The following is a 22,040-nucleotide window of genomic DNA, read 5'->3' as shown; positions in this document are numbered from 1 at the left end:
GGAACTGACCTAGGCCCTCTGCATGTGGGTGACAGTTGTGTAGCTTGGTCAGTTTAGCAGTGGGATCAGGACCTGTTCCTGGTGCATGAGCTAGCCTTTTGGAACCTGTTTCCCATGAAAGGTTGCCTAGCCTAGCCTTGATGCAGGGGCAGGAGCTTGGTCTTGCTTCAACTTGATATGCCATACTTTGTTGACTTCCATGGGAAGCCTGCCCCTTTCTAAACAGAGGAGGAATAGATGGGGGCGGTGTGGATAGATGGGAGGTAGGGGGAGGGAACAGGAAGAGAGAAAGGAGGGGAAACTGGTTAGTATGTAAAATAAATGAAAACATTTAATAAAAAGAGATTCATACCAGTAGCAAACTGACAGTTATGAAGCAGCAATAAAAATAATTTTATGGTTGGGGGTCACCACAACACTAGGAACTGTATTAAAGGGTCACAGCATTAGGAAGGTTTAGAACCACTGCCCTAGAGTGAACCTTCCAGTACAGTGAAGAAAGAAAACAAAACTGGAACCTTTTTTTTTTTTTTAACTCCTTCTCTACCCAACCGTCACCCCTATCTCCATCCCTGCTGGAGGCAAGAGGAAGGCTCTCTTTCAAGTGGGATGTGGCTGTGTTATCCATCTGTTATCCATCATGTCATCTGTCATCTTCAGGGAGATGGAGGCAACAGCATCAATACAGTAGTTCTCTGGCCCTGCTGGCTCATGCTGTGCTCAACAGTCCTTGGCTGGTGGACCTCCTCCAAGCTTACAAATCCCTGGCCTACAGTAGGCAGCGGGGATCTCGGTAGGGTAGCCTTGCCAAATAGGCAGCAGGTCTTCTTTGGAGCTGCTGGCCCGGGTTCCCGATGACTGAGCAGGACTCTCATTAGCCGCAGCTTCGCCCCCCTTCAGCAGGATTAATTATTGATGGCATGCCAGTGCAACCTCCCGGCAATTGTCTACAGCCTATACCAGGAGAAAGGCCGAGTGCAGCGAACCTGTTAGTGAGGGGATACCCAGTAAGGTGGTCCAGGGTTCTACTCTGCATCATCAGAGGCCCAGAACACCTAGAGGTCAGGGATGTCTTCCCTGCTGAGGGAAGGAACCCAAGGTCTGCTTTGCCTCTCAGATCCAACCCCTATTATGTGTCCGAGAAGGCTAGGACTAAGCAGGCTGAGTAAAAAGCCTTTCCCACATGTGGGGCACAGGCTCAGACAGGTAGCTGGTGGCTCTGAATCTCACTGATGCATTGAACTACAAGGAGGAACGAAAGGACCCGTGCTCCCTGGATGGGGGCAGTGTGATGGCTGTATTTCTGTCTGCCATCAGCTTTTCTCAGGGGGAAGGCCTAACATATGGGAAGTGACACGTGAGGCCATAGCAGATGGCAGAGGAGCCCAGGAGTCTCTGGGGAGCCCTGTCTCAGGGCAATATCTGAAGCCAGCCCAGGGCCCATCCAGACTCACTTCTTATTCAGAGGAGGCGCTCCCTAGCATTCCTGTCAACATGCCACTGTCTCACAGGGCCTAGAGCTATGTGTGCACAGAGCTATTTCTTGTTCCCAGCCTACACTTTTTGGAGTCACATTCCTCAGTGAGTACTGTGTGGACTGGGGGATTAATAACTGGAAAAATTTGTAAATGGAGATTGTTCATCTCCCAGCCACCCAGATCCGAATAATCACACAGAAACTATATTAATTACAACATTGACCAATGGCTCAGGTGTATTTCTAGCTAGCTCTTACATCTTAAATTAGCCCACTTATATTCATCCATGTATCAACCATGAGACTGTAGCTTACCGGTGAGGTTCTGGTGTCTGTCTCCTTCAGCAGCTACATGGTGTCTCCCAGACTCTGCCTTCTTTCTCCCTGCATTCAGTTTAGTTTTCCGGCCTACCTGTAGTTTGCCCTGCCATATGCCAAAGCAGCTTCTTTATAAACCAATAGTAATAAAACATATTCACAGCATACAGAGGGGAATCCCACATCAAAAATTCTGAAAGGAGGCTCAAGAAACTCCTGAATAATTAGTATGCTCTATGCCTGTAAATTCCAGCACTTGGGAGGCAGAGACTGGAGATATTTTTAGTTTGAGGCTGGCCTAGATCACACAATAGGTCAATCTATCTGTCTGTCTTAAACACACACATGTGCACACACACATATGGGGGAGGAGACAGAGAGTTAACTATATGAATATAACCAATTCTGTCTACCTCTATATTCATATACCTAGGTGTTAAGTTACCATAGTTCTAGCTTAAGGCATCCTGGGTTCCTCTAGAAAATTAAGTTTATCTGGGAATGGTCTCTATCCCTTAGGATATAGTGTTGTGGCTGGATCCCTGTGGCCTCCTCCAGGCCACTGAGGCTCATAACAGGACCAGGAAGGTAGAGGCAAGCATCCAGGACAAGAGTGGCTGTTCCAATCATTGTGGAGCCCGAATCACCACCACTGCATGACTGGGGGAGCATCGTACCCAGACTCAGGGAACAGGCTATGCTGGGGTAAGACTTGGTGGAAAGAGTCTAAGCAGGGGTGGATGAATTGTCAATGCAAATAAATCCTTTTCCAGGCCACTCCAAACACTTGCCTGGAACAAATGTGTGAGAGCCTGAAGGGTAGGGCTACTAGGTCCTGGGCCGATTCTGCTGGGACCAGACCCAAAGCTCAAGCATGGCAGAGGAGGAAGTGCTTAATAAATGCTAATCTACAGGGACATGGGTGTAGGAAGAGGAGCCACTTGCTGGTTCCTGGTCGCCCAGCTAGCTTAGCCCCGAAATAATCACACAGAAACTGTATTAATTAAATCACTGCTTAGCCCATTAGCTCTAGCTTCTTATTGGCTAACTCTTATGTATTAATTTTACCCATTTTTATTAATCTGTATATCACCATGAGGTCGTGGCCTACCAGCAGTCTATCTCCGGTGGTGGCTCCATGGCATCTCTCTGGCTCTGCCCTTCTTTCTCCCAGCATCCAGTTCTCTCTTCTCCGCCTACCTAAGCTCTGCCCTGCTATAGGTCCAAAGCAGTTTCTTTATTCATTAATGGTATTCAAACATACAGAGGGAAATCTCACATCACATGGGTGTATGCAAAGCAGTGTCCTTGTAGCTCCGGAGCTCATGACAGGACACCCTCTGTCTGCATCACTCTGCTAGGTCCTGGAAGGACAAGGGAGGCTTCAGGTCACCACTGCCATCTACTTCCACTCTGTGAAGCCTTAGGCTACACCCGCTAGACCCAGACCTCCCTAACGCAACAACAATGTGGCCTGTGTGTCTTGGTGGACCTGGGTAGGGGCCACAGTTCAGCGAGGAGTCCGCCCAGACCCTCTGGAAATCCTAAAGTGCTACGGGTGAGAGCTAACAGCAGCGGGGGACACGAACCAGCTGACCAGTAGATAAGGAAGTCAAATGAACTTCAGTTTAGCCGCGCTAAAGAAACGGTATGTTTTGCTAAAGTATGGGAAGGCTTGGCACACACCCACCATGAGAGATGGGGGCAGATCACTGGGCAGGTAGCCCATCAGGCAGTGTGCACAGTACAAGGGCACTCTGGAGAAACAAGTCAGAAGGGGAGGGGAAGGACAGCGCAGAAGGAATTTTATCAACTGTTAGCCAGGTTCACTTCAAAGAATACAACTGACTTTCGGGCAGAAGTATTTCTGTTTACATGCTAACCACCTAGTTTAACACCAAACACAATTCCTTTAAAGAGACGCTTAACCTACTTTCTTCAAATAAAAGAGCTTGAGTCGAATGCGACTCTGTGTCTCCCAAGAGCTCCGGCACTTGGGGGCGGTGCAAGCTCAAGGCCTGTCTAGTATACCTAGTGTCACCTTGTTTTAGCAAGAGGGAGGGGGAGAGAGGAGAGAAGGGGACAGGACTGGAGGAGGGAGGTAAAGTAAAGCTAGTAAATGTTGGTATTGAACAGGAAAATACGCCACTGTTCTCGGGTGTTTGGCCATTGCTGAGTTAATGAACACTCATGGAAATGCGTGGTATGCCAGGCACTTAGAAAAGGGCACTGACCAACACGGCTGCCTGCAGATGTTTACCATTCTTGAGAAGCAGGTGTTCCTAGGTCTGGTGGTACCTGCCTGCAGTCCCAGCACTTGGGAGATGGAGGGCAAATCAAATCCAAGGTCAGATTCAGCTACACACAGAGCTAGAGGCCAGCATGGGCTATGTGAGAACCTGAAAGCCTGTATTGGGTGGGGGCCGGGGGAGAGAAGCAGTGCCTAGGAGTGCCAGCTGTGCCCACCTTCTTATGGCAGGAGTGAGACAAGATTGCACAGGTCTGGACCCAGCTATAGGAATACGGAGTGGGTGAGGAGTTGGGGAAGACCCTGGTCTCAAGTAGGAGCGTCATGCTGGAGGGGGTTAGACACACTAGAGTCTGCATGTACATCACAAGTCCTCCAGAGATATGTAGACCATTGACAAAGTTCCGAGAGATACACAGGTCAGCTGGAGAGACACACGGTAGGTAAGCAGGAATGGACACAGATGGCAGCACAGGGCAGCATCAGGCTCGGGGATGTAGAATGAGCTGCCAGAGGGACTCCATGCAATTGTCATTTCTCAGCGTAGTCAAGACGATTCGTCTTCTGATGGGCCAGAGGTCTCCCTTCTCATCCACTGACCATGGGGAATCTCAGAGATGGAGGCAGGACTCTGCTGAGGGGGCCAAATGGACTTTGTCCATTGTGCTTAACAGTGGAGCTCCAGAGTCCTGGGATTCTGTGGCCGAGGGACAGCGGATATCTAGGGTTGAAGCTGCAAGACCTAGACCTCCATGTCTTCTTGATGAGAGGACTCCCAGGTGGGATGGTCTAGGGTCAGTAGGGAGAATTCCAGGGTGACTTCAGATAAGAGTGGGTAAGGGATGGGGGCAAGCCCTGAGTGTCCTGAGTTTACAGTCGTGAAACCTCTTGAGACCACAGTGACTCTGTACAGAAGGTTCGCCCCAGTGCCTGCCCCCCCACAACCAGCCAGACAATATTGGGCCCCACACCCAGAGGGGCTGTGCCAAAGAGAAATGGCTGAGCCCCGGAGACACAGGCCTTCTCCAGCTTGAAGGCAGATCTACCGCAGAGCTTGGACTCCACATCACCCCATGCCCGAGCAGGGAGGAGATGGCTCTGATGTGGGCCCCAGCTAACAGCAGCCCAGGCCAGGTGGCCTCTTGTTCTCCTGGGTCTTGGGTACCTCTATTCCTACAAAGACAGGAAAGTAAGATGGCATCGGCCAGGCATCCTACAGCTGATACTGGGCAAAGACTACTCTACCTGGTAACTGGGGCCCTGAACTTGGTCCCCTGGGCCTGTCCTCCCAAGCCTAGATTACCTGCTGTGGGAGGGTCCCAAGGGACATTTGGGGTTGTGGCATTCAGGTAAGTGGGAGGCAAGACACATATGACAATCAGGAGCCTAAGCCTGGCCCAAGAGGAGGCTGTGTGGAGATCAGGGAGGCTGGGGCGGGTGGGGTCATAGATGCCATAGGCCTGAGATATGATAACAGCTCAGAGGTCCCAGAGGACAGCAAGGGTGGCAAACTGGGAATGGTGGGTGTGGACTTCTGGTCCCCATGCTGCTCCTCAGCCCCACCCAGCCCTCTCTGTACGCACGGATTAGGTCTCCATCTCCATCTCCGACCTGGGACTGGCTGCTGGGCCTCTTCTCTAGGTCCTGGAGTACAGACTGTTCAAATGCTAGGGCAGCCACACGGCTGAAGAATGCCGTCACGTTCTCTCCTGGGGATCACAAGGTGCTCTCAGATGCATTATGGGCAAGAGCTAGGTAAGGCCATCCTTAAGCTGGCCATGACCCTTTCAGAGCACTCCTGATGGTCAGTTACTGGTCCATCCACGGGTGGCAATACAGTGCTGGGTGGTAACCTGGCTTTCCGCTGGGCTCTGGTCCCCATCCCTACCCTGTTGCCGCCACCCACCCTGCTCCCAGGCTACTCCTTTAAACCTCTGAGCCTTCCTTCCCCAGCATCTTCCCTCTCGATCAGTTGCTGTTGGAAAGCTGCACAATCTGGGATAAGCAGGACTTGAACATGTGCCTTCTCTTTAGGAGCTACCCATATGCTATTGGCCCTTACATGGAATCTGTGTGCATCCCTCTATAGGTCCCGGTACCCAACATGAACATTGCCCGTGCACAGCCACACTTGTGCAACTGTGCAGAGTAACCCCCCTTGCCCTACAGTGGGACGCCAGTGACCCTGCTGTGGCTGTGGCCAAGGAGGGTGGTGCTCTGGGGGAAGTGGGCACCACTGCTGCGAAAGAGCAGTAGACGGGTCCGAGCATGGGCACTACCAGGTGTTTGTGGTGGCCTGGATGTGGCACTTCCAGTTTCAATCCATACCCAGTCTGTGACCAGATACACAGTCTCTCTGTACCAGAGGCAAGGCTACCGGCTCGATTTCTGCTTTCCCACAGCCTTGGAATCTTTCGGGTGCCAGATGCTGCACACCCTTTCATTTCCTCCCCCCAAGAGCCTGGTTTTACAACTTCGCTCTTTATACTTCTGCATCCTACAGTCTTTTGATAATACATGCATGTGGGGTGCACTACTCACCAGTTTTGGCTGACACAGACCAGTACTCTGCCTGCATCTCATTGGCCAGGTGCACAGCCTCTGCTTCGGCTTGCTCACATGCTGCCTCCGACTGGAAGAAATGGCCCTGGCTGAGCTGATATCTTGACCTTCACTGCAGGGAGTCCCTAAAATGGCCACCTGCTCCTCGCCTTTGCTTCTCACTTCACCTCAAGCAAATGCGTATGGAGGGGTGTCCCCGTGCAGTGATGCCCCCAGTGCGGGGATGCCCCCAGTGCGGGGATACCCCCAGTGCAGTGATGCCCCCAGTGCGGGGATGCCCCCAGTGCAGTGATGCCCCCAGTGCGGGGATACCCCCAGTGCGGGGATGCTATTCGCCTAGGGCTAATACTTTAGTGTCCCCAGGGAAACCTGAGGCCTCCCGGCCTCTTGGGGTGGGCATGGGAGTTTGAGTACTCTCTTCAATTCCGAAGCCTGCTTTGAAGTCTAACACAAGGCAGCACGCCAGTGTTGTTCACTGCTCCTCAAAAGTGGGCTGTGAACATGGGCACTTTCCGAGAAGTCCCTCGGGGTTGGGCCTCCAGCCTCCCTCTGCTTACCAGGAGATCCTTCTTGGTTCCCACGAGGAAGAGGAAGCAACAGCCTGCCTCATTCTCCCTCAGTGCATCATCCAGCCACTGCCTAGAATGTACAGAGTGGACACAAGAGACTTGTAGACAGCCAGGAGGTACAGGGAAGGTATCCCGACCTACATGACTAGGTGGAATGCTGGTGGTGGAGCCAGAGGGGCCTCAGTGGGACCAGAAGGATCTGGGACTACAAAGGCACTGGTGTAGGAGAAGTGAAGACTCCCGTTGTGAGAACTAGGTGACTTCTGCCCTTTATCAGCTGGAAAAATCATCCCTGTCTCCCCATAGGGCCTGGAAGATGCTGATGTGAATGACCCAGGCAAACATCGGGAGGAGGGGCTTTGTTCTATTAGGTGGATTATTTCAGGAAGATGATGGCCCTCTGAAAGTGATCATTTGTCCTCATCTCTGCCCAATGAAAACTTTCTGTCAGGGAGGATGAGCTATGAAGTTATCCGGAACCAAGGTAAAGAAGAACAGAGGGGCCCCTCATTCAAAAAGATTTCCAATATAGTGGTGGCAGGCTTATCAAAGACAATGGTGGCCTGTCAGCTTGAGCTCCTGAGCAGCAGCTGGGGAGAGGTCTTTAGGGGTAAGTGGGAACCTGGAGAGTAATGCCCATCATTCTGGGTCCAGCCAGAGGCTGGGGTTTGGGGAGCCCTTCCAGGTAGCTTTCTGAGTCCAGGTGATACACAGACATACACGCAGAGGGGGTAGAACCTGCGGTTACTTGCCTGGTGTGTTCCAGCGTCTGCACATTGGTGAGGTCAAAGGTTATGATGATCACTGGATACAGGGAAAGACAACAGCCAATCAGCAACAGGTGTGATGGGGAGGCTGCCCTAGGCATCTTCCCAGATCGCAAGGAACTACCAGGGCAGGGCACTGTGGAAACTAGTGAGGAGTCATCCTGTGTTGGCCCCCTTAAACCTGCATTCCCACCAGCCCCCCAACTCCCCAACCCCCCAAATCTGTACCTAGCCGCACAGGGTGGAGGGGAGGAAGGCACAATGAAAGGCCTGAAGCATGTGGGCTCTGGTGGGAGATTTTCTGCCACTTATGGTCCAATGGGCTTGGGTGAGAGTTTAACTGTGGAGAGCGGCCTTCCTTGTCTGTACAGTGCTGAGAATGGTACCCTAGCAGTCAGGAGGGACGCTGTTTTGAAAAGCTGTTGGTCCAGGGCCTGTACCCGGGTAAACTTTTCATTGAAGGATACAGATTAGCAACAACCAGTTAAAGGAAATGGCTTTTGTGGCACCACGTGGGCAGCAAACTGTCAGGTATCTCTGGGGTCAGCTCTTTTTATCCCGAGTCTGGCCTGGATTCTACACACAGGAGGATGGTCCAGGTAGAGGTCTGCTCTCTGCTGCCCTACAGGGAGAAAGGCTGGACAAGGGCTTTCTGGGCACTTTGTGGCTGATGATAATCCTACTGGTGATAGGCATGGCGAGTACTGTTTACAAAAGTATACCAGGCAACCTCACACCACTCGCTCCAGGGAGGAAGCAGCTCCTCAGGAAGAAAGGTTAGGAGAGGGGATAGCTATAGGAGGCCATCGTGTACGTAGCCAAGCTGGAGGTCCCACCCACAGCTCAGGGACACATAGCTTATATCCTGTTCTCCCTTCTTTAAACTGCGATGGAACTGCAGGGATTCTCATACCACCACCAAGAAGACATAACTTTGAGCCTGGTTTGGGGTCCTTCTGATGGTTTCCCCACCTCCTATTAGATTCTACTTCTGTCTCCTTCCTCGGGTCTTCATATTGCCACCTCTGCTGACTTTGAGCCTTGTTCAGCCCCCAACTGCCGCCCCTGGCCATATTGGCAGTGGGCACTGAGGTCCCAATGTGGAACCTGCCAACTCTGCTGGGTCCACCTGTCTCTCCTCGCTGGCCTAGCCCCCTCTGGCTAAGACAGGAAAAGCCTCTCCTCATCTTCACCTGAAATATGAGGGCATCTCTCTTTTCTGAGACTCTTAAACAAGAATATTGTTTTTCATGTTGAAAATTGGGGCTGAGCCTGCACCTGATACTTCAGATTCCCTAGGCTGTGACTGTCAAAGCCAGCCGGGGTCTAGTCATCTAAGCAGCGTCTCTATCCCTAAGCAGTGGTTACAGTGCTTTCCCGGTGGCTCCCGGAACACAGCACAGCAACAGCACAGCAGTGTGTGTGCGGATGACGCAGGCTGTGAGCGCCAGCATCATTCGGCTGCTCACCTTGGGCACCGCGGTAGTAGGCAGATGCAATACACTTGAACTTCTCCTGTCCAGCTGTGTCCCAGCTGTGAGGGGAAGAGGAAGACAGGAAAGCAGTGAGGGCAGGTTACACAGCCCAAGTATTCCAAGGCAATGGAACAGTGAGATCATAGGACGATCTTCAGGTCTACACCAGCATGCCATCCGCATGTAAACAACTGAGTGATCCAACTCTCCCTGATCCCAGCTCCCTTAGTGATCCAGCTCTCCCTGACCCTGCAATCCCCGCTGGGCTCTTTCCTCGGATCACAGTGCCCATAGAGGAGAAGGTCTAACCCTGCGGATTGCCTTGTCCAGGTAAAGTTCCAGGACAGGCCTTCAACATATGTGTGACCGGGGCACCCCTTTACCTTCTGCACAGTAGCTCCCCATGTGAGGAATGGGGCTAGCAGGGGTACCGTTTGCATTGCCTGGGCAACTTATCAGTTAGCTCTAGCTTTCTGAAACAATTTGTTGAGAAGGAACTAGAAGTTGAGCCCCAGACCCACGGAAAAGGAATGGGACAGCAGATTAATAATGCCTGTCACGGGTACAAGATGGAAGCAGAAAAGGTGACATGCTGAGACCTGCTTGTATGGGTTGAAAACAGGTTGTCAGTATGCAGGGATGGTCCTGACATCCAATCTACAATCCATCAACTGTTTAAGTCAACAGATCAACATTTAATTTTTCTCGGTAAACTAAAAAAATAACCCACAAGTATGGTATCAGTGATCTGAATTTGTTTTCGAGCAATTCAGCAAAATGAAGACTTGTGAGCTATATTCCTTCATTAATTCATTCATTTTTTTCATCTCTGAAGAAGCCTCTAGGTGGTGAATGGGCATAGATTAAGCCAGGCAGGTGGCTGGCAATGGCCTCAAGATCCCAAGAGTCTGTGACAAGGCAGTGCCCATTTTACATTGGGCCCTCTAATTAGAGATTGCCTGGAGCCACAGTGAGAGCCTGGTTGCTGGCCACTGTCTGTATAGCTCCACCCTTTGCTCCTCTCAGCCTTCCAGAACCCGCAGTCATGAAGCCCTGGGATTTCCATAACGTCTTCTGCTCTGAACCAACCCTGTGCTCACCCTTGGACAGGATGTGTTATCATCCGGCTCCAGGATTCTACTGGGGCACTGTGTCCATGGAGACGGCAGCTACATAGGAGCGGAGGGCTCAGCCTAGGCGGGGCACAGAGGAATAGAGGCTAAAGCCAGGGAGGAAGACAGGGACAGGGACTAGAACAAAAGCTTGGTGAACGTCAGTCACAGTGACAGCTAAACAAGATGGCAGGGAGGAGGAAGGGGGGCCTCGCCAGGGAGCACAGGGGTCTGGGAGCTGGGTAAGCCTGCAGCACCTTCTGGGTGAGGGTGAGGTCCAAAACACACAGCACTTATACCGGGGTAGAAGAAGGTGAACCTTGGGAAGGCTGTTCAAGTGATGGCAGGGCAAGTGAAAGGGGTGGGAAATGGGAGCAGAAAGGAGTGGGAGACAAAAGCAGGGGCGGGGTTAGTAGAGAAGATAGACTGGGTGGGGAAGAACAATGTGGGCAGAGCGGGGACGGGACAGGAGAATGGAAACATCAGGCTTGAGAAAGGGGTGAGGGCAGGGTGGCCTCCGGGACCCTACTCATCCACTACTGGCATAAAAGAAGTGACTTTGTCCTATTTTGTAGCTGAGAATAGAGAACAGAGCTCAGGAAAAAATTGCCAGAGACAATTTTTGGGAGAGCACAGGAGGGCCAACTGGGGAAGAAGGCTGAACCTTAGTAATAAGCTTTCGGGGAGGAGAGCGGATGGAAGTGCGGGTTGGGCTGTCGAGACGAACCCCCCCATCTGCAGACCAATGTGAGGATGGAGAGACTCTAGGGACCCATAAACCACGAAGCCTGGTTTCTCACAACCACCCAGGGCTGTGCTTGCCCAGACACATCCTTGTCGAGCACCGTAAAACACAGAGGAAAAGGATCAGGCTGAGGTCTTGCCCCAGGGGAAATCTCGAAACCACATTAACAGAGACTCACATCTGGAGGCTGTAGGGAATCCCCGCGATCTCAAAGCGCTCGATTTCAAAGTCCACCCCAATAGTGGCCTTGTAATCACGGTCGAAAACATTCTTGCACAACCTGTGGGAGGTGAGGAAGTCATCAGAGGACCCCTCGCAAAAGTGGACGGAGGTGCTCACAGCAGTGCAAGTCTGCAGGAAAGAAGATCCCCCAGCAGGGAATCCATAAGTGAGGCTGGGTGTGGCCGTGCACGCCTCTAATCCCAGCACTAAGGAGGCAGAGGCAGCAGATCTCTGTGAGTCTGAGGTCAGCCTGGTCTACACCAGGGAGTTCTGGGCCAGCTAGGGCTAAAATATGATACTGTCTCAAAAAACAAAAATGCAGCAAGCCAAGTGATGGTGCACAGCAGCTGTGGGGTATGGTTTTCCATTGCCTGGACAAACTCCTGAGAGGACGGCCACCGATGAGGAGAAGCTCACGGGGCTTGTAGCTCTAGAAGTTCCAGGGCACGACTGACTTAGTGATGTCGCTTTAACTAGTGGTGAGGTTTCATCATGGTGAAAGCATATAACTGAGCACAAAACAAAACAAAACCCCAAAACAACAACAACAACAAGAGTCTCTTATAGATGGAAGCAAAAAAGGGAATGAGTTGGGGTATACCATTTGCTTTAGGTGTACACCCCAAATGACCTAACGACTTCCCACAAGGCTCTCCCTATTAAACGTTCTGCCACCTTAGAAAAGTGCTACAGGCCGGAGACCACAAGCCTCTGACGCAAGAACCTTTGAAAAATACTTATCCAAACCATAGCAACAGGGCGGCCAGTAAGAATGATGTTGGGAAGGAGCATCAGCCCAGAAATCGAACACTATAACTCAAATAGTGAGAGAAATTGAGGGTCCCTTCTCAGAGAGGACAGTGCAGGGGCCCCACAGGGACAGTGTGATGAACCTAGGCGTCTAGGATGCACCACCATCTGTCAGTCACCGCAATGGTGGGCATGCGCATGCGTGTAGGTCAGAGGCTGACACCGCATTTTCCTTTAATTGCTCTCTATCTCAGTTTTTGAGACAAGGTCTCTTACTGATTTAGTTAGACTGGCTGAGCAGCAAGCCCTAAAAAATCCTAGCTCTGTCTCCCTAGTGCTGGGACCACAGGCATGCGCTGTCACGCCCGGATCCTGGGGATTCAATCCAGGTTTTGGGTTCTTAATGCAGGAAGCACTTTATCAACTGAGTCAATCTCTTGAGCTCCCAATCTATTTTTAAAATTTTTTATTTATTTTAAAGATTTTGTGTGTGTGTGTGTGTATGTGTGTGTGTGTGTGTGTGTGTGAGAGAGAGAGAGAGAGAGAGAGAGAGAGAGAGAGAGAGAGAGAGAGAGCGAGCGCGCATAGGTCTCTGTGGTGACCCAAAGAGTCTGACCTCCAAGAGCTGGAGTTGAAAGTGGTTATGAGCCACACAATGTGAGTGCTGGATTCAAATTCTGGGGGTGGCAGAGCCATGCCACTGAGCCATTTCCTCCAGCCCCTCTCCTTGACTTTTGCCACACCCTTCAAACCGTTTCCCAGGCTAAAGCTGTGCGGTGTTCCCAGAAGTCACTTGTTATTTGGGGCTCCCAGGCAAGGGTACAATGAAAACTCGGTGATGGAGGTGGGGCTGGCTTGACCGCGTGAGGAGCGACGGAGAACTTACCTGTGAATGAGGCTAGTCTTGCCCACATAGAGGTCGCCAACTACCACCACCTTGGAGAGCTTGAGCCTGGAGGAAACATGGCCGTCTCACCCTGGAGAATGGTGTCAACAGTGTCTTCAGCATACCCACGTCTTTCCTTCCCTCAACTGTCTGATTGAGCAATCCTTCAACCCTGCTAACTCTCTCCTCTCTCTCCAGTCCTGGGGAGTGGGAGAACTTATGTTTGTTTTGGGACTCTGCTCCCCCCATGGCTATACCCTTGACCCCACTTGGGCCCCACGTGGGCAAAGTCACTGTCCTGAGAATTAGCAACGGGGGCATGAGGAGAGGCTGAGCCATACGCTGAGGGGCAGGGAGGAGGGCGCAGGGAGAACTGTGAAAACCAACATCAGGGGAATGCACACTGGTGGGGGTGCGGCACTGCAACCGTGGACAAGGGACCCACGTGCAGGAGACGCTGCTGCAAGGCATGCGTCCTGTATGCCAGCTTCCACATCCCCTCTAGGATGTGCACCTGTATGGGGTTTATACATCTGGGTTTGAGGTTTGAGGGGCAGATTGGCCCTGGGATTCTTGGACTACTTGGGGACACTGCTCCTGCCTTCCCTCTGTCTGGGACAGCAGCATCTCTGAGACTGCTGATCAGACTCCTAAGAGTTTCTGGGCAGGTGAGATGGCTTCGTGGGTAACAGTGCTTGCCACCAAGCCTGATGACATGAGTTCAGTCCTCAAGACCTATCTGGTGGAAGGAGGGACCTGATTCTTACATCTGCACGCATGTCATGGCATACCCTCTCACCCCACCAAATCAATACAATTTTTTTTTTTTTTTAAAAAAAAAGCATTTCTGGGCTGGAGAGACGGCTCAGAGGTTAAGAGCACTGGTTGTTCTTCCAGAGGTCCTGAGTTCAATTCCCAGCAACCATATGGTGGCTCACAACCATCTATAATGAGATCTGGTGCCCTCTTCTGGCCTGCAGGCAGAACACTGTATACATAATAAATAAATAAACCTTTTAAAAAAAAAGCATTTTGGCAATTCTTCCTGAAAAGTCCTCAGTGCTTAAACTGACCTTCTTGGGAAACATCTAGTGGCACTTCCTGTGTCTGCAGACTCAAGAGGGCACTCATGTTGGCTGATAGCTGGGGTTATGTCTGCCCTGCTCCCAGGCGGCCTTCTCATTCTAAAACAGGCCAGCCTTGATTCTGTGTCTGAGGGAAAGGAGTAAGGAACTACTAGGACTGTACAGTGAGTGCTCTCAGTGCCTCAGTTTCCCTCTCTCTGGTGGCACTGTGTAGGGCCAATAGATAATCTGCATGAAGAGCCTGATACGAAATAGCAACCCCCGGGTAAAGTTGCTACTTTTATCCCTCAAGCCACCAACAGCAGTTCTGGCCTGAGCTCCGCCTCCCTTGGTGCAGCCTTGGGGACTTCTGAGATAGGTTCTCTGATCTCATGCCATCTCTATGACCTCTGTGAGCTAAGCAGATGCCTCGGGCTGGCTATGGTCCGCTCAGGAAGAAAGGGAGCAGGCTTTTGTACCTGTCAGAAGGAGGAAGACCTACTACAAAATGCCCTTGTCGGTGGACAATTGCTGCTGAGGCAGAAACAGGGCAGACACAGCCAGACCTGGCTTTCAGGTCTGGAGAGGAAACACAGAAAAGCCTATAGCTCTATGACAGAAGATTATGGAGATCTGTGGGGAATCCTGTTGAAGAGGGGGAGGAAGAATTAATTGTAGGAGCCGGTGAGGTCAAGGACACCACAAGAAAACCCACAAAATCAACTAACCTGAGATCACAGGAGCTCACAGAGACTGAACCAACAACCAGGGAGCCTACGTGGGCTTGACCTAGGTCCTCTGCATATGTGCGACAGTTGTGTGGCTTGGTCTTCTTGTGTGACACCTAACTGTGGGAGCAAGGGCTGTCTCTGGCTCTTTAGCCTGGTTCTGGGCTCCTATTCCTCATACTGGGTTGCCTTGTCCAGCCTTAATACAAGGGGAGGTGCCTAGTCTTACTACAACTTGATATGCCATGTTTTGTTGCTATCCTTGGGAGGCCCACCCTTTTCTGAATAGAAACAGGGGGAGTGGAAGAGGGTGGGATAGAGGGGAGGTAAAGGGAGGGGCTGGGAGGAAAGGAAAACTGTGGTCAGGATGCAAAACAAACAAACAAACAGATAAATAAATAAAAAGATTTTGGATTTCCAGAGCACAGAAGAAGGGTCCTATGGAAAGGCTGGGCCGGGGCAGGGACAGTAGGTGGTCAGAGAAGTCTCCCAGAGGCTCTGGCATACAGAAACCTGAAGGGATGAGAGGAAGATAGGGAGGAAATAGACCTGCGCTGAAACGTCCCTTCAGCTGAAATGTCATCTTTCTGAGATTCTGAGAAGCAGGAAGTTGTTTGTACAGAAGAGTTAGATGACAGTCCCCCTAATAAGCGGCGTGGGTTCAGCCTGTGTATTCAGCTGGCTCAGTTTTCACTGACGCCCGCCTCTGTGATTCTCCTCTTCCTCCATCTTCCACATCCTTGTCCCATGGGCTTACCCAGCAGTGCCCGTGTTCCTGTGCTGGCAGGCAGTGCTGACCTGGCTGTGGAAGTGCTCCTTGAGCTGCAGGCAGGCATCAGATGTGTACCACTGGGAAAGACAGACAGACATGCAGGCAAGCAAGCAGACCATCCTGCGATGCAGCATCTCGGTAACACAAACTGGGCATTGAGGGTGAGACCTACTTCCTAATCCTCATTCTCTCCCGAAACGTGAGGCCTGCAGCCTCCTTAACGCTCCTCGGTCCCAGCAATGCCACAGCCTGTGGGGTAGGAAGGCTCAATGTCCTACTCTGTGAATTGTGTCTTTTGTCCCAGGAGACTGGGCCTGCCCCTCCTGCCCACCCTCCCCCACCGATTAAACTTCCTTTCTCTTCAACTCATGAGACACCAGCCTGAATCATCCCTGGTTACCATGGTTACACTCCATTGGGAAAGCAATGGCCCAAGCTCACTAATAAAAAACCGGGGGACCTCTCCAAGATCTGAGGCACAAAGGCGTTCTCTGTCAATGTCTGAGAAGGGAGTTAGAGGAAAACATGAAGGAAGGGGACGAAGCAATGGCTGCAGACGGAAACACCCACAGCGTACAGTCACCTCCTTCCTCCTTCCTGGCTCTGGTGCAGAATCAAGACACAAAAAGTCTCCTTCATATCTGTTCAAGCCACATAGAAGCAACGATGGGCAACAGGGTTACAGTGGTTTGAAAGAAAATGGTCCCCAAAGGGAGTGGCACTATTAGGAGGTTTGGACTTGTTGGTGTAGGTGTGGCCATGTTTGAGGGTACATATACGCTGGAGATACCACCCAGTGTCTCAGACCACTTCCTATGGCCTACAAGCCAAGATGTAGGACACTTACCTACCTCCCCAACACCAGGTCTGCCTACAGATGGCCCACTCTGATGATAATGGGCTGAACTTCTGAGCTGTAAGGGAGCCACCACGATTAAATATTTTCCTTTATAAGAGTACTGTGGTCATGGTGTCTCTTCACAGCAATAGAAACCCTAACTAAGACAAGGGTCTTTCTCTTTCTTTTATTGAAAATAGATATTTTTTCATCTAATGCGTCCTGATTATGGTTTTCCCTCCTCCTGCTCCTCCCACTTCCTTCCCACTTACCCTCCCATCTGGATCCATACCCTTTCTGTATGGATCAAACAGACATCTAAGGAATAACAATAAATAGAAAACAAACAAATCAGAGTGCAACAAAATAATTAAACAAGAAAAGGGGCTAAATAAAAAACACAGGAAACACACACAGAATCAGAGACACATGTATTCACACATACAGGAATCCCACAAAAACTCCAAACTAGAAATCCTAACATATACACAGCAGACCTGTAAGGAAGGAGGAAAAGAAAAGGCCCTGACTTAACATTATGAGACAAAGAACCTTTGTCCAAAGATGCCACTGTGTTAGTTTTCTGTTGGCATCTATTGCTGGGCATGGGACCTACCCTTAAGAGTGGTTTGTTTCCCCGGGGAGACTCCCTGGGAGAAAATCAGTTGTTCATTTGCTAGCGGTTATCAATGCATAATAGAATCTTAACGTTACCTTTTGAAAATATTTTCTGCATGTACTAACAGACAACCCCTTCCCAGCCCCCCCCTTTTCCAGTGATGGCGGGGACTGAACCAAATGTTCCAGCAATGCACACACTTGATTACAGCTCCATGGTTTGCATTCTACCTAACGACTTTCTTTGTTCCTCCTCAGCACTGGAAGAGGTGCCTCATGCACCTGTCCAGATCGAGGAGGAGCCGCATCCCTACCAGTCTCTCTGTGGATGCTGATGCTGGCCTTGTGCTCTTAACAGCTGCCGGCAATGCCTGACCTTTCCCATCCTCTCCATTCATGCCAGGACAGCCACAGAAATGAATTCCTAGGGGTGGGATGGCTCCGTAATGGGCAAAGGCATTTGTAGTTTGGGTAAATATGGTTCCACTGTCCCCAAGAACGGTTATTTCGCATTCCTCACTGCCATTATTATGAGATTGTAGTACAGATTGGAGTTTTCACAGAAAGGAAAGATAAAATGGCAACGGAGAAAGCCCTGAATTGGGGATCAGAAAACAGAACATCATTTAAAAGAAAGAAAGAAAGAAAGAAAGAAAGAAAGAAAGAAAGAAAGAAAGAAAGAAAGAAAGAAGAGGATTTTGTTACATAGTCCAGGCTGTCTCCCATGTACTGGGACTACAGGTGTGAGCCACTACACCTGTGTGCTTCTCTCTCTCTCTCTCTCTCTCTCTCTCTCTCTCTCTCTCTTCATCCCTCCTTCCCTCTCTCCTGCAGTACTAGGGATAAAACTCAGGGTTTTGTTCCTACCAGACAAATGCTCTCCCACCAAGTTACATTCCCACCCTCTGGAGAGCTAGTAATAACAATAAGGAATGCCATGACCTACCATGAGCATCAGCTCCAAGGCAAGCATGGGTGACTTGCCTATGGTCACAGCTTAAAGACAGCATCAGGAGGTACACCGAGGACTACTTAAGTGGCTTGTAACCTCCATGTCACACAGCTCCCTGTTGTCACTACTGGCCTGCTTAGAGGAACTCAACACCTAGCCTTCTGGATTCTCTGAAACAAGACCAACCTCTGAGATTTGCTTTCTTGATTTCTGGGGGGGGAAGGCATACTAACAAAGCTGGATATGGTGAAGGGTTACATCAGTAGTGGAGACGAAAAGGGCTGGGGACGGTGGTACACTCCTGTCATCCCAGCACTGGAGGCAGGAGGATTACACATTAAGGCTAGTCTGGGACACTTTGTGAATTCCAGACTTGTCCTGGACAGTCAAGACCTTTTGTCAAAGCAACCCAGACCCAGAGGAAAATAAAAGCAACAGCAAAGGTGTTCTCATGACGGTACCTTAGGGAAGCTGGTGATGATGCGGTCCTGGCTCACAGGGGGCCCCAAAGAGGTCCAAGAGGACCTCATTCTTCCAGTATTCTGTAGAATGAGTCAAGGGGAAAGAGTATTACGTAAATATATAAGGTTTAGTTTCTGCTTAATGGCCCAGCAGATCAAAGCGGAACCGAGTATGCGAGGTGCCACGTGATCAAACGGAATTCTGATTGGACTAGTTTTCTAACAGAACGAGAGATGCACAGCAGTCAAAGGGGACCAGCCAGCCTGAGCTGGCAAGAATAATCCTATAAAGTAAGTAACTCTGAACAACCCATTTGCCTTTAATTGTTTCTTCTTCCCTTTTTTTTTGTCTATAAAACCAAACTCCTGGTCAGGTGTAGTAGTAACACGGGAATATACATTCTGCACTTGGGAAACAAGAGGCAGGAGGATGATGAATTCCAGGGTGCTTGGGAGACACAGTGAACCTGTCCTAAAAAGATCCAAACCAAACAAAAACACTCATTTTATTTTACACGATAAAGTGTTGCCCAATTCCAGGTTCAAAGTCAGTTATAACTAAATTTCTTACATTTGTATTTTGACAATAATTGCAAAGCCATAGAAGTCCTCAAAATGCGCCTGTGAGTTTCATCATCACTTTTCATCACGTTAAAAACACATCTCGGCCTCCATCCCTATGAGCAATATTAGGCAGAGCCCATTCAATCTGCACCACAGTGAAGGAGCAACCCATACCCCACCTTGCCCAGAGGCAAGATGTGAGTGTCTAGGAAGAGTGGGCTCCTTCTCTGGGCTCACTTCCTTGACCTGAGGGAGGTATGAAAAAAACCTGGCTGTGGATCCCAGCTTAGATAGTGGAACTAGAGTGGGGAGCGGTCTCCTGCTCTTAAAAGCATGTTTTAAGATGGAGCTACCGAGTGGTATACGGACTTTAGGTTCCGGCCCCGTTTACTGACGGTGCCCCACAACACTCAGAGTCTGTTAAAGGCTATTTGTCCTCCTCATTTGATCCGGCTCTCGCAGAGGCCTGGCCCGCAAGGGACCTTCAGTGAGGAAGAGCTGGCCTGCAGGCCACACTCAGGTTTGGGGGTAGGAGGAGGGCCGGGGCCAGGGAAGCCTCAGGACCATAACCTCCGGGACGCGCCCCCAGTCGGGAGGGTGAGTGGACTCACCAAAGCTGCAGAGACCAGCTTCCGGCGCGCGCGGGCTGCAGCAAATCACTACAGCAACGAGGACCTCGCGGGACTGGCTCGCAGCTCTCGAATCCCGACGCCGGGGGCGGGGTCTGGACCCTCCTCCAGGCCGTGGAAACTGGTGGCACAGGGCCAGCGCGGAGTCATCACCATAGCAACGAGAACCTCCCGGGGCGCAGAGCTCTGCACTGCCTGCTCAGAGACTTCCGGACTCCACTAGAATGCCCAGGCTCACCATGACAACCAGGGCGGTGATGATCAGGCGGGACCAGTGGGTGTCTTTCGGGATGGAGTCTGGGTGGGGGTGAGCATAAAGGGTTAGCTCGAGGTTTCCTCTGGCTACCTTGGTGGGCCGGGTCGTGACAGTCCCCGGAAAAGCATTCGTATTGGATTGAAGCCCGAGTGTTCACCCCCCCCCCCCGTCTCCCCGCTCCCCCCCAAGAAAGGGTCCACCTCATGCCTACCATCTGCCTTACTGCATCAGTTTGAATTTAATGCGATTTGGAAACCATGTGCCTGGCTTCTGGCACTCACGCTGAAAAATTAATTTCCTCCATTAATGGATGTTTAAAAAGCTGACTCAAGTTACTGGGCTCCTTCAAGCTAGTTACTGTTGAGAAGCGAGGTGTGGGGTACAGGATGTATTTCAGGGGTGTTAGAACTCTTACCAGACACCCCCTACCCCCTCCAAGTCTCATTCCAAAAGATTTGCCTAGTGAGTTAAAAATAGCCTTGAACCCAGATTTTCTGACTCCCAGCCCAGGGGTGTTCACCACACGTTCCTAAAACAAAACTAGGGCAGTCTGGTTCGAGAGACCCTTTAAGACTTGATCCTCTGAAGGACAGCAGCAGGTAGACTTCTAAGTGTAGGATGGAACCCTTGGTAGATCTATTGCTGTCCTCTTTAATGCAACAGGACATGCCCTGGAGACTGATGCTTCTGCTTGCTGTCTTGGTTAAGCAGTTTCACAGCTAAGGCTTCAGTCTCAAAGGGTCTTTACGCCTCCAAACCTCAGTATACTCAGCTATTAAATGGCACCGGGGTCATTGTTAAGGCTTTCTTGTGAGGATGACATTGCTGGAGAACTGGGTGGTTTTTTTTTTTTTTTTTTTTTTTTTGCATAGATGCAATAGAAAGCAGACATGGGTATGTTCAGGTTTGGCAGGCAAGACTTTAAGGGGTCTATGGCTAGGGAGTGGAAGTGGAACGGGACTGACAGATCAGCCCCCCAACAAAACAGATACCGGCCTGTATCTGTTTACCAGGACAGGTAAGATGCAGGTGGTTGTCGCCATGCCGGCAGAGCTCAATGCAGTGTCATTCAGAATTGTTTGTGGCGAGCCCTCATGTAGTCTAGGTGGACCTCAAATTTTTCACGATAATGGGCATGAACTCCTGATCCCCTTCACCCATGTGATAGGATAATAGGCATGCACCATGTGCCAAGTGTCTTTATGTACTTAAGAACATGAGGGTGGGGGTGGTAACTACGGGACCCTAGGCATTTAAGTCATAGCAGCTATTTAAAGATCAGGAAGGCAGAAATCCAGGTCCAAAAATCAACCTCCATACAGGGACAGAGAGAATGTCACCTGATGGAGGTGGGTCTTGCATTTATCTGTTGCTTTCATTGGTTAATTAATAAAGAAACTGCCTAGGCCCATTTGATAGGCCAACCCTTAGGTGGGTGGAGTAAACAGAACAGAATGCTGGGAGAAAGAAGCCGAGTCATTGAGTCGCCATGATTCTCCCACTCCAGACAGACGCAGGTTAAGATCTTTCCTGGTAAGCCAGCTCGTGGTACTACACAGAATATTAGAAATGGGTTAGATCAATATGTAAGAGCTAGCCAATAAGAGGCTGGAACTAATAAGAGGGCCAGGCAGTGATTAAAAGAATACAGTTTCTGTGTAGTTATTTCGGGGCATAAGCTAGCCATGCGGGCGGCTGGGTGCTGGGGACGCAACCCCGCCGCTCATATTTCAACAGTCACCGAAAAGGATAAGGCTGTCCCATCTTCTTATCCCTTCCCAGTCGTCCATCAGATGTCAATAGACCCCAGTGAGCAGTCTTCATCAATAGGAGCCTTCAGATCCTTGAAAAGTAATCTAGACACTTGTTATTATAATCCATATCCAGAGGTGTTCTCCGCAGCAAGACAGTGGAAGACCATATTAAATATGTGATATTTAAACATCACCGTTGACAGGATTTAGACTTACCCCTAGGGTAGACAGCTCTGAGTGTGCCTGGAAGGATGTTTCCAGAGAGGTTTGACT

General features: G+C 50.5%; 1 protein-coding gene across 2 annotated transcripts; it reads right to left on the bottom strand.

Moving 5' to 3' along the window:
- Window positions 1-517: 517 nt before the first annotated feature.
- Rab36 (RAB36, member RAS oncogene family) lies at window positions 518-20,090 on the bottom strand. 2 transcript variants are annotated; one of them, XM_057751614.1, is made up of 11 exons: window positions 19,740-20,090; window positions 18,565-18,645; window positions 15,681-15,772; window positions 13,132-13,197; window positions 11,452-11,553; window positions 9,411-9,475; window positions 7,923-7,978; window positions 7,163-7,240; window positions 6,585-6,675; window positions 5,655-5,752; window positions 518-5,216 (listed from the first exon to the last, which is right to left on the bottom strand). In XM_057751614.1, the coding sequence occupies exons 2-11, from the start codon at window positions 18,631-18,633 to the stop codon at window positions 5,211-5,213; spliced, it is 723 nt and encodes a 240-aa protein (XP_057607597.1). In that variant the 5' UTR covers window positions 18,634-18,645; window positions 19,740-20,090; the 3' UTR covers window positions 518-5,210. The 2 variants fall into 2 exon arrangements, with proteins under 2 accessions (XP_057607597.1, XP_057607596.1); XM_057751613.1 differs by having other exon boundaries at window positions 5,627-5,752; window positions 19,740-20,081.
- Between the last annotated feature and the right edge of the window lie 1,950 nt (window positions 20,091-22,040).

Source organism: Chionomys nivalis, chromosome 19 (assembly GCF_950005125.1).
Source record: "Chionomys nivalis chromosome 19, mChiNiv1.1, whole genome shotgun sequence".
NCBI classification, from domain to species: Eukaryota; Metazoa; Chordata; class Mammalia; order Rodentia; family Cricetidae; genus Chionomys; species Chionomys nivalis.
Note: the sequence above shows the minus strand (reverse complement) of the source record. Positions and strands in the feature narration are given on the sequence as shown.